At 40.1% G+C, this 16,136-nt stretch overlaps 1 protein-coding gene across 7 annotated transcripts in view; it reads left to right on the top strand.

The window, feature by feature from the left end:
• Window positions 1-16,136, top strand: part of ERC1 (ELKS/RAB6-interacting/CAST family member 1) — a 300,339-nt gene that overhangs the window by 275,906 nt on the left and 8,297 nt on the right. For 5 of the 7 annotated variants that reach the window (XM_021389603.1, XM_021389620.1, XM_021389611.1 and 2 more), the window contains one exon: window positions 5,007-5,195. In XM_021389603.1, coding sequence (XP_021245278.1) covers window positions 5,007-5,195 — 189 coding nt within the window. Of the gene's footprint in view, window positions 1-5,006; window positions 5,196-16,136 lie in introns of those variants that run through there. The other 2 variants (XM_021389632.1, XM_021389660.1) reach the window with 1 other exon arrangement.

Consider the following 16,136-nt stretch of genomic DNA (forward strand, 5'->3'; position numbering starts at 1 on the left):
TCCTCACACATGTTGTTTTGTTTTGTTTTATGAGGAGAAAATGATGAAGGTTAGATTTAAATCCATTTTTGTCTTTAAAACAAATCTGAAGAAAACTGAGCCTGTCCTTGGGCTTTTGTATTGTGGTCTCCTGAAGAAACCAAGTATCTGTACAGCGGTGAACTGAGCTGAACTGAACTGAGGTCAGGCAGCGTCTTTTTGAGAACTTTCTTCTGTTTCCATTTAAAATAATGAAGGGAAGACATCAGTGATAAATTGTTCTGAATTTGGGAAAGCTTTGCACTTTCTGAGCCAAATTCATGCCTCATAAAACTCCACTGCATTCAATGGTTGCACGATGATCATAGTTGAACCCTTACATTTGTTGCCAAACAAACACAAATGGTTTGAGCAGGGAAAGGCATAATTCAATTTACCATGCAAATATTTCCAGACTGTATCATTCTGTTTCTTAGTTTATTTCTGTATCTCACAATACAAGAAATTTTGCTATGTAGGCAAAATTTCCTTTTCTGATGATATCTGTAACAAAACCCAGATACAGGAGAGTTGTTTTCCTTTTGGCATCTGAGGACCCACTATGATCCATTCTATCTTTTGTTAGATTTTTCAGGTCCTCCTTGGAATAATTTCTTTTTAACTAATGTCTCCATGTACCCAGACTTCAGGCCCATTTTCTGCTGTGTAACTGTAGTTTGGGAAGTAAGTTTTGTTGGGAGGCATCTCGAGGCGACAGAGTTTCAAGACTGGAGCTGAAAACAGCTTGCCATATTTGCGTGAAACATGTGCTTGATAGGAGATAAAGTGTATCTGATTTAACTTGATTGTTTTCAAAGCCCATTTGCCATATCCAGTCTGAGGTTTTGAAGGTGTCCTTATTGCTGTTGTTGTTTTAGTTCCTTTGCAGCTTCTACAAAGAACAGTCAAGGTCCATAGACCGGGTAGCAAGGTGGAACGTTTCTCAAACTAGTGAATTCCTTGGAAACTTTGATTCCTTCTCTGTACACTTCATCCAAACACTTGCAAAGCCAGTTCTATTTTCACCTCACTTCAATTACTTTGACCCTGAGAGAACCTATCGGTTGCATTTTATTTTCTTAGAATCATAGAATAATTAAGGTTCGAAGAGACCTCTATGATTTATGTGTAAGTGGCAAAAAGTTTACTGAATTACTTGATTGCAAAATGAAGACCACTTATCTGCATTACTCTGCCTTACTGTGTTCTGTAGTGAATAAAATACACATAACACATGTGCAAGCTAATGACAAGCAGTCATGCCAGTGCCAAGCGTATTGGCACTGCAGTGTCAAGATGAAGTTATTTTCTCCTTTTTATTTGCCCAGAGAATTCATATATGCATTTTTGTAAGAAAAAGATTATTGTTGTTGGTCCACATGCATGATTCGAAGGACCAAGGAAGTTTTGGAAGCATGTAACTTTTTCTAGATCAACTGATGTAAATAGGAAAACAGGCAAGCTCTTATGAGTGCCTATAAAACTTTCTTTGGCTCCATAGTGGGAGCTGCAGATTTATCAGTGCGTAGAAATGTAGAACATATTCTCTGAAATTAATTAAATGAAGTTAATTACTTAGTTCTGGAAAAGTGGTTGCTTCCTTTGGAGAAGAAGGGAATGTTAGCAGGGAGAAAGGTGCCTTGGTCATTAGTCCTTTTGCCTGGAGAACTAATAAATTAAAGCTAGTGGTTGTGGTAACTGAGTTCTATTACACATTGATTAAAACCATACTTTACTCTGCAGACATTTATGGATAGTCAGTGTTGCATTTGTCTCAGTTCGACACTGCTGCACTTCCACCACCCATTCATTGGCTTTCTTCTGCATACAACAATCTGGTTGGTTGTTTTTGCTTGTTTACCTTGCACACTGTTCAGACAAACTTTTAGACACCTAGGCTCTGCATGTGAGGTGTATTCATCCTTCACAGTAAAAGAGACCAAACATTTAGATAGTTCTATCTAGTTACAAAGTACCTTATCTATGCAGCGCATTTAAATGCAGACTTTTGTCATAAAAAACTTTCAAATACAAGTTAATCATGTAAGCTGACCGTTGTACAGCACCAGCAAGACTGCAGCTGAAGAAGCAGGATTAATTTCCTTCTGAAGCATATCCTAGTCCTGACGGCTTGCAAACCTGCAATTAGATTCACATTTGTCATGCCTGAAGTTAATCTTTTTTTTCTCAGAAAAAGTGAGCACATTGTTTCCACGTTGAATTTGTTTTCAAATACCTTTCCAAGTGTCTTTATCAGTTGGTAGAGATGCTTTGGTTTTGTATGAGAGATTTGTCAGACGTTTCGTGTCTCAACTTCAGCAATGCAGTGGTTGCCTTTTTTTTTTCTTCCAAATGTAGCTGGCCATTAGCAATATTCTGAACTAGAGGGTACATTAAGCAGACTTCATGCCATGCTTTGATGAGGATGGCCCAAACATATCAGTGTGCTTAATGAAGATTGGCTGCTTTAGAAGATATTCCCAGGTTTGGTCCATTTATCCACTGTTTTCCTAGAAAGCTCTACAGCACTGAGCTGATCATGAAAACATGCTGTGGTTTATACATCTAGTACTGCCCTGCCTTCCCACTTAACAAATGCTCTTACACCCTCTTGAGATAAGGCAGTGGCAGCTCAGCTGTGTGGGAAGCACAGTGCCTTTTGCTAATTGTGTCGTTCAAATTAGATATGGCAGGAACGCAGATAGAAGGGCATTTCCTACTTGACTGGCAGGCTTTAATGGATCCCAAGTGAGAGAAATGATTGCTCTGTGAACAGCTTTGGGAGCACTGCTAGTTAAGAACTTTCACACGCCTCATTTGGCCTATTTCCAGAGAGGGAAGAATGTGCTGCTCAAGGTAAAGGGGCAGAGAGAACATCCCTGAGCAGTCAGATTCAGCTCTTGTATTAAAGTCTTCTATCACTACTTGCTGGAGAGCTGTGCTTTCTCTTTGTCACAGCCGGGATTGTTGGCAGGTCTTGCTCTTTGCAGATCTGATGGATCTGCACATCTGATGGATGTTGAATAGACTGTGGTACCTGAAAGAGAATACAAGGCAGCTGCTGTGTTGGTTGGACAGCTAGTTATCAGACACTGACAACCTCATTTTCACATTTTAATAAAAACAGATGTTTCTCAGGATATTCCATTGTTCTCCCCTTTGTGTGCAAGCCAATTAGTAGGATAGGAAAGACACCAGTTAAATTAGAAACATCATGTATTTTTAAATGTGTACAGCCAGTGCAGTTTCAGATCATCATCTCGGTGATCTTAATTATAAGAAATTGGGATAGGTAATGCAAATTCACCAAACAACCAAAGTTGATGGGTGTAATTGGTTAAAGACAGGTGTACTAGGTGATGGAAGTGAAGCGTGACTGTGCCGATGCTGCTGAAACATCCCTTCCCACTGTCCTGTACAAGAGAGCAGTATTCTGCCCCGCTGCAGTCTGCAGGCTTGCAGCATCAAACTGTATTTTAACACAAGCACATAACTGCAAACAGAGCTTGCCCTGAGGCTACACATAGCGGTAGGGTTTATAATAAGCAAGTGAGCTTGCTCTCTCTGCGGGTCTCTTGTCCGTCCCCTCTGCCCCAGCACCGTCTCAGCGGTGTCTCTGGCGTGGGCTGCCGAGCGCAGCTGGCTCTCTGTGGGACAAGCAGTTTGACATTCGTTAGCTGCTTAGCCACTGCTCTCAGATCCTCTCGCTCTACAGAAATTAATCCATGTAGAACAGCATTGGAAGCAAAATAAGTGAGCCCTGACAGCCTTATTAAAAGGGCTCGAAGCCAGAGGCTTTGTTGAAAGTGGTGCCAGCACCCTGTTTCTGTTGACTCAGAGATTATCTCACTCCTTATTCATTAGCGGGGTCAGAGGTGTCCTACTGAAAAGATATCCCCGGCCGCTAACAGAGAGCAGGTGCAGCCCCTGCCTGGGAGCACAAAGCCAGGCTGCCGGCACTGTGACTGGGCTCCTCAGCTCTCAGAGCTGGGGCGCATCACTGTGCGTAGCTTCAGTGCCTTGTTTGATGGGGCGAAGGCCCAAAGCCCGGTTCTTTGATCTGTTGCGAACCTTAGAGACAAAGTTTTGTATTCTGCACTTCGGAATATATATCTATTTTCGTGGACATATGGCCGTGAAATATGAAAGTGTGTTCTTTTGGGGAGACATATAATGAGGGTTTCCACACACGTGTTTATCCACTCGAGCCCTAAAATGAAATGAAATGTAAAACAAATGAAAAATGACTCTTCTGATAGTTTTTGTGGGAACTGGATGATTCCAGAGATTGCAACGAGGAAAAAAAAGATTAGATACGGAGATTCAGATTAGGTAATGTAAAATGAAATAAAATAGTACTTAATTAGAGTTATTTGATTTTATTTTTTATCGTGTTATGTAGAATCATAAGATCATCACCTTTTCAAAATTGTAGAAGACTTTCTGGTTAGGATACTTCTTTCTGTGGTTTCTACAGCAGTGATGTTCATCTTAGAATCGAGCAACCTTGCATCATTAGAAATTTCTTTGAAATGTGTTTAATGCATATGTACATAACAATGAAATGTAAGTAAAATGAGGTAGAATCTACGTTGCTATTGCCTTTGTTGTTGACAGGCACCTTTTATCAGAAGAATGAATTTTCTTTGAAGAAGGGATTTGAGATAGATGACTGAAGTGCAGCTGGATAATCAATAGACTTAATCTGTTTAATTAATACTTCATTTTTCACCCCATATCATCATTATTTCATATATCAGTAAGATGGCTGTCATCACCACATCCCTTTTACCTGATGTACTTCATTTCTGTCTGTCTCCATACTGTATGGTTGCAGGGCCATAGGATAGGAATACTGCAGGGAGGGAAGGTGTTTGTGTTTCTTTCAGTATAAAACTGAACAAGACTGTAAGCTAGTTGCTGATCTTTGACTTCACCACTGCTTGTGTCTCAGACTGTTCCTCACTACTTCTGTTCTCTTATTTCAGATAATTCAGCCCCTCCTAGAACTTGATCAGAATCGCAGCAAGTTGAAGTTGTACATTGGACATCTGACAGCCCTCTGCCATGACCGTGACCCCTTGATTCTGCGTGGACTCACCCCACCTGCTTCCTACCACTTGGATGATGACCGGGCAGCTTGGGAGAAAGAGCTGCAGAAGATGACCCAGGAGCAGGTGAGTTTGTGGTCTGAAGCTCTGAACAAAGGCCTGAAATGTTTATATAGGTCATAATGATGTGCCACACCAAAATGTTGTGAAATCATGCCGTAAGTGGTGAAAACAGCCAGCAAAGATCCACTGTTCAGCTGATGGAAGAAGTCAATACTTCTTGAAATCATTGGCATTTGATATTTATTATGGAATTTTATTTGCTCTTGTATCTGTATTTGAGAACTTACGCTTTAGGCAGTCATGGAAATTATAACTGCAAGATACTGCTTTTTGCCATGTTTTGACTACTAACAGATTTTAGCTGTTCTTATCACTTAATATAGTCGTAGGGATCTTAAATCTTTTTGTAATGACACAAATCATTTATATTTTAATTGGCATATTTTTATGGGTCACCCGTTTTAAGTAAATGCATGCAATGTCTTTATCATCTGCAACAGTTATGTTCTGCCAGTACTTTCTTCTACTTTTTGTATTACCATCTTGCCCAGATAACTCACTTGAGATTTGACCCCTGGTACTAAGTGCAATGCATCCATGTACACAAGCATACACACACGCACACAAACACAGTGATTTCAGAAGTCCAACAGTGTATTTCCAAGAGTTTTAGAATACAGAACTGAAAGGGCTTAATAATGGCCTGTCTGATTAAGTCATTACAGAGACTGTCAATCTAGCTATAATTCAACTACAGAAATAATCTTCCTTTCTCCCAACTCTAGTGATGTCTTGCCTTGCTTAATCCCTTCCCTGGCAGTTTTTATCTCTTGTTTCATACTGTAATTGATCACTCCCCACAACCTTTCTTTCTCATTCCTTCCTATTTCAACCCTTTAATTTTAATTTTACTCCTGTATTACAAACACATTAGATAAACTCACAGAAGGCATATGTGACTACTTTTGTTCTTTTGAACCTTTGGATTATAATGCCAATTCTTCGGCTAAATTATTCACTACCTTATGTATACACCAAACTCTACCCAGTATGTACAGAAACTAGTGTAAGGCCTCTATAATTAAAAGGAGTTTTGCAGGTCAGTGAACACTATATTGAGTCTTACCTGAATGCTTCAGTTTTGATATTCTTCTTTTATGATGCTTAAGCTCATATCCTTCAACTCAACGCTCAATTTTGATTCAAAAATTTGAGACAGCAGCTCAGAAACTAAATTGCAGGAAGCCAACAGAAGTGTATCTAACAATTTAGAAAGAAGACCAGACCTCTAATGATAAATATGCCTGTAACAGGATTTAGGTGGTACAAGACAGTTAGTCTCTGTCTTTCTACCTATCTTCATACATTTACTTGATGCAGCATGTGCTGTATGCCTTGCTCGATATCTGCATTTGTCTCTATAGGCTTGGCACATTCTTTTTTCCTGCAGAGCCTGCTATCCCCTACGCACTAAGTCAGCATTTTTTTGCCTCTGGAATTCTGTACTCACTGATCCAGGATTAAAAGTTTTTCAGTATAATGCATGCCATCATTTTGAACTATGTTGTCTGCTAGGGTGGGATGAAGCAGTGGTTGGCAAATCCTGTAGCATGTATGGGAGGCCATCTCTGAAAAAAAAATACAAAGGCTGTATGTGGTCAAAGTTTGTATTTCCCTGAAAGAAATTGACTAGTCTGTTATAGCCGTTATGGTCTTTGAATATAATCAGGAACTATGGGCCCAAGTTGTAAGGTCCTACAGGGGAATTTGGACAGGCTGGAAGGCTAGACTGAGGCCAATGGGATGAAGTTCAACATGATCAAGTGCTGGGTCATGCACTTTAGTCACAACAACCCCATGCAATGCTCCAGTCTTCAGGCAGATTGGCTGGAAGATTGTGCAGAGGAAAAGAACCTGGCGGTGTTAGTTGATGCTTGGATGAACACGAGCCAGCAGTGTGCCCAGGCGGCTAAGAAGACCAATGACATCCTGTCTTGTATCAGAAATAGTACAGCCAGCAGGAGCAGGAAGTGATCATCCCTCTGTGCTTGGCACTGGTGAGGCAGTATCTCAAGTACTGTGTTCAGTTTGGAGCCCCTCACTACAAGAAGGTTGGTGAGGCCCTGGAGTGTGTCCAGAGAAGGGCAACAGGGCTGTGAAGGGTCTGGAGCACAGGTCGTATGGGGAGCAGCTGAAGGAACTGGGATTGTTCAGTCTGGAGAAGGGAAGGCTCGAGGGAGACCTCATCACTCTGAACAATGACCTGAAAGGAGGCTCTGGCAAGGTCTGGGTCTTCTCCCAGGTAACGGCAACAGGATGAGAGGCTTCAAGCTGTTCCAGTGGAGATTCAAGTTGGATATTAGGAAAAACTTATTTTCAGAAAGAGTGATAAGGCTGCCCAGGAAGATGGTTGAGTCGCTGTCCCTGGAGGTGTTCAAGAAACATACAGATGTTGTACTAGGGAATATAGTTTAGTGGGCAACATTGGTGGAAGGTGGATGGTTGGACTAGATGATCTTAGAGGTCTTTTCTAACCTTGGTGATTCTATGATCTACTAGGAGTTGGGTCAATGAACCTTGTGGGTCTCTTCCAACTTGAGATATTCTATAATTATATATTCAAGAGACATAGGTGAAGAAAATAGGAAAGGCTTTCACAAGTCCTTCTGTGTAGATGGTCTACTGAAACAGCATCTATTCTTTCCAGTTCATTGTACTGTTCTCATAAAACTTTGCCAGCTCACTAGCAACATTTATGTGTTACACACTGAAGAAAGTGTTCAAGTGTAAATGGTGAGAAAATAATTTGTCTTAGAGAAGAGAAAAAATACATTTTCTATCCCCTCTCATTATTGTCTTAATTCTCCATTACTATCTCCTCATTTGTTAAAAGTAGTTACTCCATTTGTGATTCCCATGCACAATTAACATTTGCTAAAATAAAATGTAGCAGTTCCTTCTCCTTTCCCATGCTCACTTAGATTGTATTTAACAAACTTCAGTTGAAAAATACAAACTAATGATATATTTCAATTTACAAAGCACATTTTTCACTTATGTCTGTGGAGCATTTCTGTTTCTGACTGCAGAATTTCCTTTGTGTTTAAAGGATTCCCATGGGGGGAGAAATCAGTTCTCCAGATTCGCAGAAGCCCATGACAGAATGCCCGTTTTGCATCTTTGGAATTTTAATGAGTTTTGTAAATTACTTCAGATCCAGTGCATTAAATTCACTCCTGTCCCTTCTAATATGATCTTTTGTAGATAATGCTTCACAAGCCTCAGTGGGAAAAAATTAATCCTCTTGAATGCTAAGAAGTGTTAACATCGTTAGGGAGGTTACATTTAACTAAAGACCAATGATGTTTAAGAATGATGCCGATGTATCCACTTCTCACCAATGAGATGGTTTGGGGTGGGATTTTTCATGTGTGTTTTTGTTTGGCTGCTTTGTTTTTGGTGCTTTAAAAAAAAATAGTTGAGAATTTATTTTTATACTGTCGGTTTTAGAGCTGTGATTTCCCACTCCGGCAACTATTACTGGTGAAGTGTTGCGTTGTGTTTTGGTATTCTGCTGGACAGGCTCAGGTACAAATAGAAATAGTTTTTTGTGCCTTCTTTTCATAGGTAAATCTAGTGTACGAAGTAGATAATAAACTTTTCATTCTTCTGGCACATACACAGTAACATCCATAAACTCATGTACAAGTCATTGTTGGAAAAGCATCTGCCATGGTTCTCAGGGGAGTATGTTGCCAGATTAATAATTTTGTGGGCTCTCAAAATTTGATTGATAATTGGTATCTCTCATGTATAATAGTTTCTTTATGCTGCCATTGAGTTCAGCTGTATTCCTCAGTGGCTTCAATTGATTTTAATCAGAATATGTGGCCAGAATGCTATATAATTCTTTGTTGCTGGCATTTTTTCGAAGGCATTTTGTAAAGTTGAGTTACTGTAGTAAAATTTTGGTCCATCTTTACTGAAGGCCTGAAGGCAATACTTTATGAATACACAGTATCTCAAAAACTAATGTAAACAGAGTATACTAAGTTGTGGACAGTGGGGAATCTACAGTGCTTGGAACCATGTCATTAAGTTATTCATTTGGTGGAAAATATTCCTTTGAGTCAGTTCTGACCCAATATTCCCAAACATTTCAACAAGCGCTGTTTCTGGAACTGTCCTCCTTCAACCGGTTCATGTCCTCTTCAACTTTTCTTATTATAAAATTGGAGTTACCAGAAGGAAGGATAAATGTTCCAAATCTTGACACTGAGAAATAAAAATTCCATTCATTTATTGTAAATAATTGCATTATCCTAGCAATTTCTATTAAATACAATATTTTCTTTCACTTTGTCCTAAGCATATCATTATGTTAATATTCTTGGACTCTGTAGAACTTCTGCCCCGTTTCACATTTCGGATGGTTGCCCTGACGTGAGGGATTTTGTTCCCGTATGAAAGGAAATAACATTAAGAACATAATGACATGTTCCACATTTTTATTTACAGTTCAGTTTTTGGGTTTTTTTTTCTTATCTTTACAAAGGGAAAGAGTGGAGAAGAAGCAGGGACTTGATGAAAACAATCATTTATATATTTTGGTGGTGGTGTGCTGCACTGTGGCTGGAAGGCAGCAATGTGAGAAAGTAAAAAGACAACCAAATAGAGCAACCAGATATTAGTAACAGGCAACAGTGCTTATTCCGTTAATAGCTTAACCAGTGTTATAAATGTTTCTCATAACTTCAAAACCAGCTCTCTCTATTTTGGAGAGATTTTTTTTTATTTTCAACAGGTCCTGCAGTGAAGGACATATTAAAAGAATACTTCCTTTTGCAGAAAAGGACTTATCTGATAAAAATAATTTCCTTACCCCTGGGAGTAGGAGGAGGCAGCGTTTTACTCCCTTGCTCCCAGCCATTGGAGGCTCTTTCCAGCCACCCTTGACATGTCAAGGCTTCATCCTGGCTGTTTCTGTCAGCCACGAGGAGCGCGGTATTTTTTGCACAACTGATCTCTTCCCAGAGGTGTTTCCAACACCATTTGAACTGTGACCTGGGCATCAACAGCAGCCTGTAGGAGCTGGGCAGGTTTATTTCCGTGAGATACTCTCTCAGAAGACTCTTGTGATGGAAGGCTGTCCCACACCACTACTGACACCGTGTTGCACCTATGACTGCTTCAGCAATGAGTTGAGAGGTGCTTTTGAAAAACCTTTATTGTTGTAGAAGAGCCATTGTAGTGAAGCAAGATCTTCCCTTCTCCCTGTTTACTGGCTTCAGCCAAAGCATACACCATCTTGGGCTTCCTACTTACTAACCCTCTCCTAAGAAGTCAGGAGTTTCTCTTCTGCTCAGCTGCTCAAAGCAGAGGAAGGAGAAAGATGATGATGTGGCTTCTCTGTATCAGCCACGACCTGCTGGATCAGCTAACCAGTCATGACACTGTATATCATTCACATTTCACTCTCAGCAAAATGTTAAGCTTTTCATACAGCATACCAGACTGCATGTAGGTAGCTTTAAAATGCAGTTTTAAAATTGCATGTATGCCTGCTGAATTTTAAAAGTATCAAACACATGTTTTGTCATACAAACTATTCAAAGTGGAGTAAACTTAACTCTAAAGTACAAATTGCCACTTTATATACTTCCTGTATACTTCTTTGTTTACAGTCCTTTTGTGTCCCTACTTCTGTGTCATCTGTGAGAAATTACTCAACTTACTTACTTAGTTTCTGTAAAGAAATTACTTTGCGGTTTGGCATTCAGCAATTCTAAATTACTACATTACTTCAGAGTTTACCCTGTCTTCCTTCTCGGACTGCTCTTCCATTAGCTTGTTATCTCTCCCACCTGATTTATGTCATTTATTTTTAATTTGTAATCTTATGGGAATGCATAATGTATTTTTAAATTAAACAGCCCACTTCTGGTCTCTGTTAGAAATTAGAAGGAATAATTGCAACAATTTATACTTCTTATAAAAATGTATTTGCTGACTTTAGCTAGGAAAGTAATGGATACAGGAACTCTCTAAGATTATTACATTGTAGAGCATTTTAAGCTTTTATATTAAATTAATGTTTCGGGTGAGGGTGAGAACTTGGGATCGATGTCATAATTCTTAAATACCAATTGAAGTCACAAACACTATCCATTCGCAGATTCTGCCATAACAGCATCCATTTGTATTTGTGCACTGAAGTACTAATATTAATTTTAATTTAAATGTATACTCTCAATCAGTAACACTGATTATTCCTAGCTTGGAAAGAGATATAAAGGGAAAAACATTGCTTTCAGGATGAGGCCAGGTGTTTGGTGGAGGAGTGCCTAAAATTTACTGTAGTCTCATTTCAGGCGGTCGCTACAAGCAGATGGTGTACCAGCCTGAGCCTTTACCTCATTTTTTCAACGGCAGCTCACCTCTCCATACTTACTATTAACTACAAGTTCTGCTATTCTGTGCCTTGCTCGGATACTACAGTCCTCATGGAGGTTTTCCGCAGCATCTCATGGCATGAGACATGGCTATGGATTGTGACTGGTTGTGCAGAGGGGCGCTGGGGAGGCCTCTGGGGAAGTCCTTCATGTGTAAGGGGAACCACATGCAGGAGCAGCTGGGCCCTTGTGTTGTTTGTCAGCGTCACTGGGTTGTACAAAAACAAAATTTTCCACAGAACTTTTTCTTGGAATATCTGTCAGAAATTTCAGGGCTAGCAGGATCCTCCATCACTTTGTAATACACAAAATCTGAGATCCTAGACTTCCTCTTAAAGAGAAAAAAATAATGCGAAAAGAGCAGGAAGGGCTCAGTCTCTGATCCTGAAATAAATGGATGCATATAACTTAATAATTTCATTAACTTCTTGCTGTTTTGTCATATCTTCTGTGTTTTACAAAGCTGTAACTGGATTCTCAGTCCTTTCTTCTAGCATGTAAGAAGATTTGTTTTCAAAACTCATAAGATATGGCTTACAAGAGAGTTTTTTTCAGATTTGTCAAGTTTTCCCTGTCTTGAGTAAGTTATCAGTCACTGCCTTGAATAAACCTGCAGAGTCCCTGTGGTTCACTGCAGCCTCATTCACCAGCAGAGGAGCAAAGGGGCGAGGCACAGATGCAGAATGAAGTGGCGTTGTAGAGTAATTGCAGTGCCTCGTCATCTTGCTTTCCGAGATTAAGCTGACATATAGGGTAATGTTTAACAACTGAACCAGGGGATATAGCTGCCTAACTCCTTTTCAGTCCCTGTAAGATGCCAAATGGTGAGCTGCTCAGGATGAGGGCTGTGGGGTCTGCCTCTCCCAGGTATGTGTGGTTCGCAGGTAGCTCTATGATATGGGCAAGCATTACTCTTCGTTCTGCTTAGCCACAGAGTAACAGCATTCATTTTCAGTATCATGTGTACTAGAATTTACATTAATAGAACATTCTCCTCCAATGGTGAAATGACCACTGTTGATAGAGGATGTTCTCTACAAGTGCCAGATTTGCAGGCAAACTTCTCCATCCAAAGCAATGTATAACTTACAGATAATTATTTAATTCCTTCTTCCCATTTATGTCCTTTTGATATTCATATTCTGCCAACAAATTAATAACATTTCTGCTCTTAGCAAAGCTTAGAGATGCTCAGGAATGCAGGATAAATCACATCACATTTTTCAAATACATACTGCAGTAGCCCTCAACAAATTTGTAAGGGTGTTTTTCTCAGAACTGGTTGTGAAATGTATTTGAGTGCCTTTAGATAAATTTAAAACGTATTTTTAATGCTTAGTCTAAAAAAACAAGTCAGAATGCTTAATTTGAAACCTTATTTTAATTTTAAATGAATTTTTTTTAACGTTTGATAAACAATAAGAGAAAAACAGAAGTTATAGAAAGAGCAAAAATATTTAATCGTCTAATTTAAATATATATATATTTTAATATACTTTTTAAAATAAAGGATAAGCAGACTGAGATTTCCACAGTCCTAGCCCTGTTCTTTTGTCCCTTTTGCAAGTCTAATAGAGTTGAGAAATAAAGGATTGTGTGTAATTGGCTCTCATTACTTCAAACGTACATATTTAGACTGGTACGTCTGGGGAGACGCAAAAGCTGCTAACCATTTGCCTGAGATACACCATAGTTTAACTTACTTTCAGACAAAGCAGAGGCTAAGATTAAATCAGTTGAATTTCTTTTTCTTGCTTATTTCTGTTATTTTAAGCTCTAAATGTATTTTTCAGACTAGCCACAGTCTGATCCAGAAGCACCTGAATTTTGGGGGAAGCATAATTTCAGATCCCGGCATTGTAGCCTTATAGAAGTCTGGCAGTTAACTTGCCTTTTGTGTGGCTCTGCAAGCACTTCATAACCTACATCCAGTTTTATTGTCTATAGCCAAAACACGTCTGTATGAATGAGATACAGCTTTATTTTTATTTGCCTTCTTTTTTTCATCAGCAGAACTATTGTTTCACATAGGGAACTTCTTCCATATCAATAAATTTAGAAGATTCTTAGCTTAATGTTTCCCTGTATACATTATGGGATAAGCAAAGGCCACTGAGATTCTGCAGAGCAATGCTGTGGTTCACCTAGTAAAATCACAGCATTGCATTTCTTAACTTTGAAGTTATTTTCCCTCCAAATGTCAATTAATCTTTAAATAACTTCTGGAATATCTCGGATCAAAGAAGTACAAATGCAAGGTAAATTCACGTTCAATTATTATTATTATTCACTAATGGAGTTTATGAGTGGCAAAGTATTCCTATCATGACTTGCTCTAAACCCAGGAAGGCAGCCGTGGTGAACGGTGTCTGAATCTATTGCAGGTTATCTCATTCCCCTGAGACGCCAAAGGTCCTTTCTGTTCTTCTATCCCTAGATAAATACTGTGAGGCACTTCTAGAGTCCTTTCTGTCCCTTTCTTTCCGAGTTGTCTGCTTTTACTTGTCATCAGCTAGGCATATCAACATATCTGGCCTTGTCTTCTCTTTTTTTTCTGGCGTTTCTCTGAGGCAAGTGGATGAGACTTATCGTATCCTGAGCTCAAAATGCCAACTGAAAACACTGTTAGCACTCCTTAGTTTTCATAGGAAAAATGACATGGGGAAGATAGTACTGTTTCCATTTGCATTCACAACATTCTAGAAAACAAGGAGCAGAACTGACAGTGATAATTTTAGAAAAATTCCCTAATTTTTGGACTGACAGACATCTAGGTGGATCAAGTTATACCATGCAGAACTGGATGTTCCCCATTAAGAAGCTTGTCTGGATGAGGAGTGACGTATGCTGCACACAGCTGTTCCTGAGAGGAATGATGTAAACAGAGATGACATAGATGATACAGAAATGCTGTAACCAGCCACACAGTCAATTAAGATGGCTTTGTTTAAGTAGAAATCCCATTATTAAACTTAGATGTTCTGAAGCTAGCAAACTCAATGCAAGGCTATCATTGCTGCTTTTTTCAAATGTTTCATCACAGACATCTGCCAGACAGCTGCACAGACTTTCTGTCTGTGCTAATTTACAAAGTATTATTGCTTGCCTTCAGCGTACAGAGCAGTCTCCTCTTGATGGCCCAAAACTTATTTTTTGGAAATATTTTCTTCATCTGGTTAAGTTTGTTACTTTTGTTTGATTACATTTGATTTATTTCAGCTTTGGTGTGGGCTTATGTTGTTGATCTTCTCTTGATTTTATAAGGAATCTTCGTAATACACATACTATCACATAAATTAATGGCGCAGCAAGAAACTGAGTCACTGGCTTTACAGTGCTGCTTGGCTGAAGACAACAGCCTGCAGGATTCTCCCCTGCCCACCAACCTCCCTTCACTTCTGAAGGTTAATCTCCTTGAGGTGCTTTGGTATTCTGCTGTTCTTTAAAATCACTTTGTCTTTTTTCTGGAGCTTCACCTGTGAGACTTGGCTGGGCTACCTGGGGGACAGCTCTGCTCAGGTGGTGGAGCAAGGCCCCAGGGGCCAGGCCCAGGGCGGCCAGACCCTGTTTCCCTGCTAACAGTGCCCTCTCCTGGTCCTCTTCTGGTGGCTCAAGAGCCCAGAGTGGACCAGTGTGCAGACTGATGAAGAAAAGGAGAATTACATCAATTGCTTATTCTTCCATTGCTCCAAGTCTTTCCTAGCCTCTACAGCCTGCCACCCTACTGCTGAATGGCACCATCGAAGCGTTGCTCTGGCCCCAGAAGCCATGGAAGCCATGCCTCAGAGTTCAGCATTAAAACCAGCCCCATGAGTTTCCCAGGAGTAGGTGGCTTGAGGCCACGTGAATTGCTGGAGTTTCACTAGACGGAGCAACCAGAGACCGGGGACATAGCTCCTTAGACCACGTCTCCTGGTTTTTCATCTGCAGCACTGCTCCTGGCTGGCTGTGTCTTTCTTTCCCGCTTGCTGACTGGATCTCTCCTAGGCTTATCAATCCACTGCAAATTTCCAACTAATAGCTCTGCCAGGCTGCTGGAACCAAGCTAATCGCAGGCCTGCAGCATGCCCTTCCTGAGCCGTGATGGGTTACTGCTGAATTCCCTCCTTGCTCCCCTGAGACCTCTCACAGAGCGCAGAGTACTCCCCTCCTGCTCATTTCCCCCTTCCCCAGCTCATGTCGTTCTGCCAAGCAGGATCAGGTTGCTTTTGCATTGTGATTCTTGGCATCAGCCCCTCTTAGATTCATATAGCCGAGCTGTGAGTGCACCAGCCAGTAGGAACAAAGCACATAAGAGCACATTAAACTAACATTCAGCACGCAAAGCCCAAATAATTTACTATATGCTACTCTGCCTAGTAAAGGGAGTAGTGGAGCTGGCTTACCCTTTTAATTTCCTTTCTCTCACTTTTGTCTATAGAAGTCTATACCATAACTTCTTGAAAAGCATTTGTGTTTATTCTGTAGTCACTCTTAGGCTGTTTGTTTTTATGCAGTATTTCTTGCAGTAACACTGTAGCTGTCTCCCACGCTTTGCTTGATGCCATCACTG

Source organism: Numida meleagris, chromosome 1, assembly GCF_002078875.1.
Source record: "Numida meleagris isolate 19003 breed g44 Domestic line chromosome 1, NumMel1.0, whole genome shotgun sequence".
NCBI lineage: Eukaryota > Metazoa > Chordata > Aves > Galliformes > Numididae > Numida > Numida meleagris.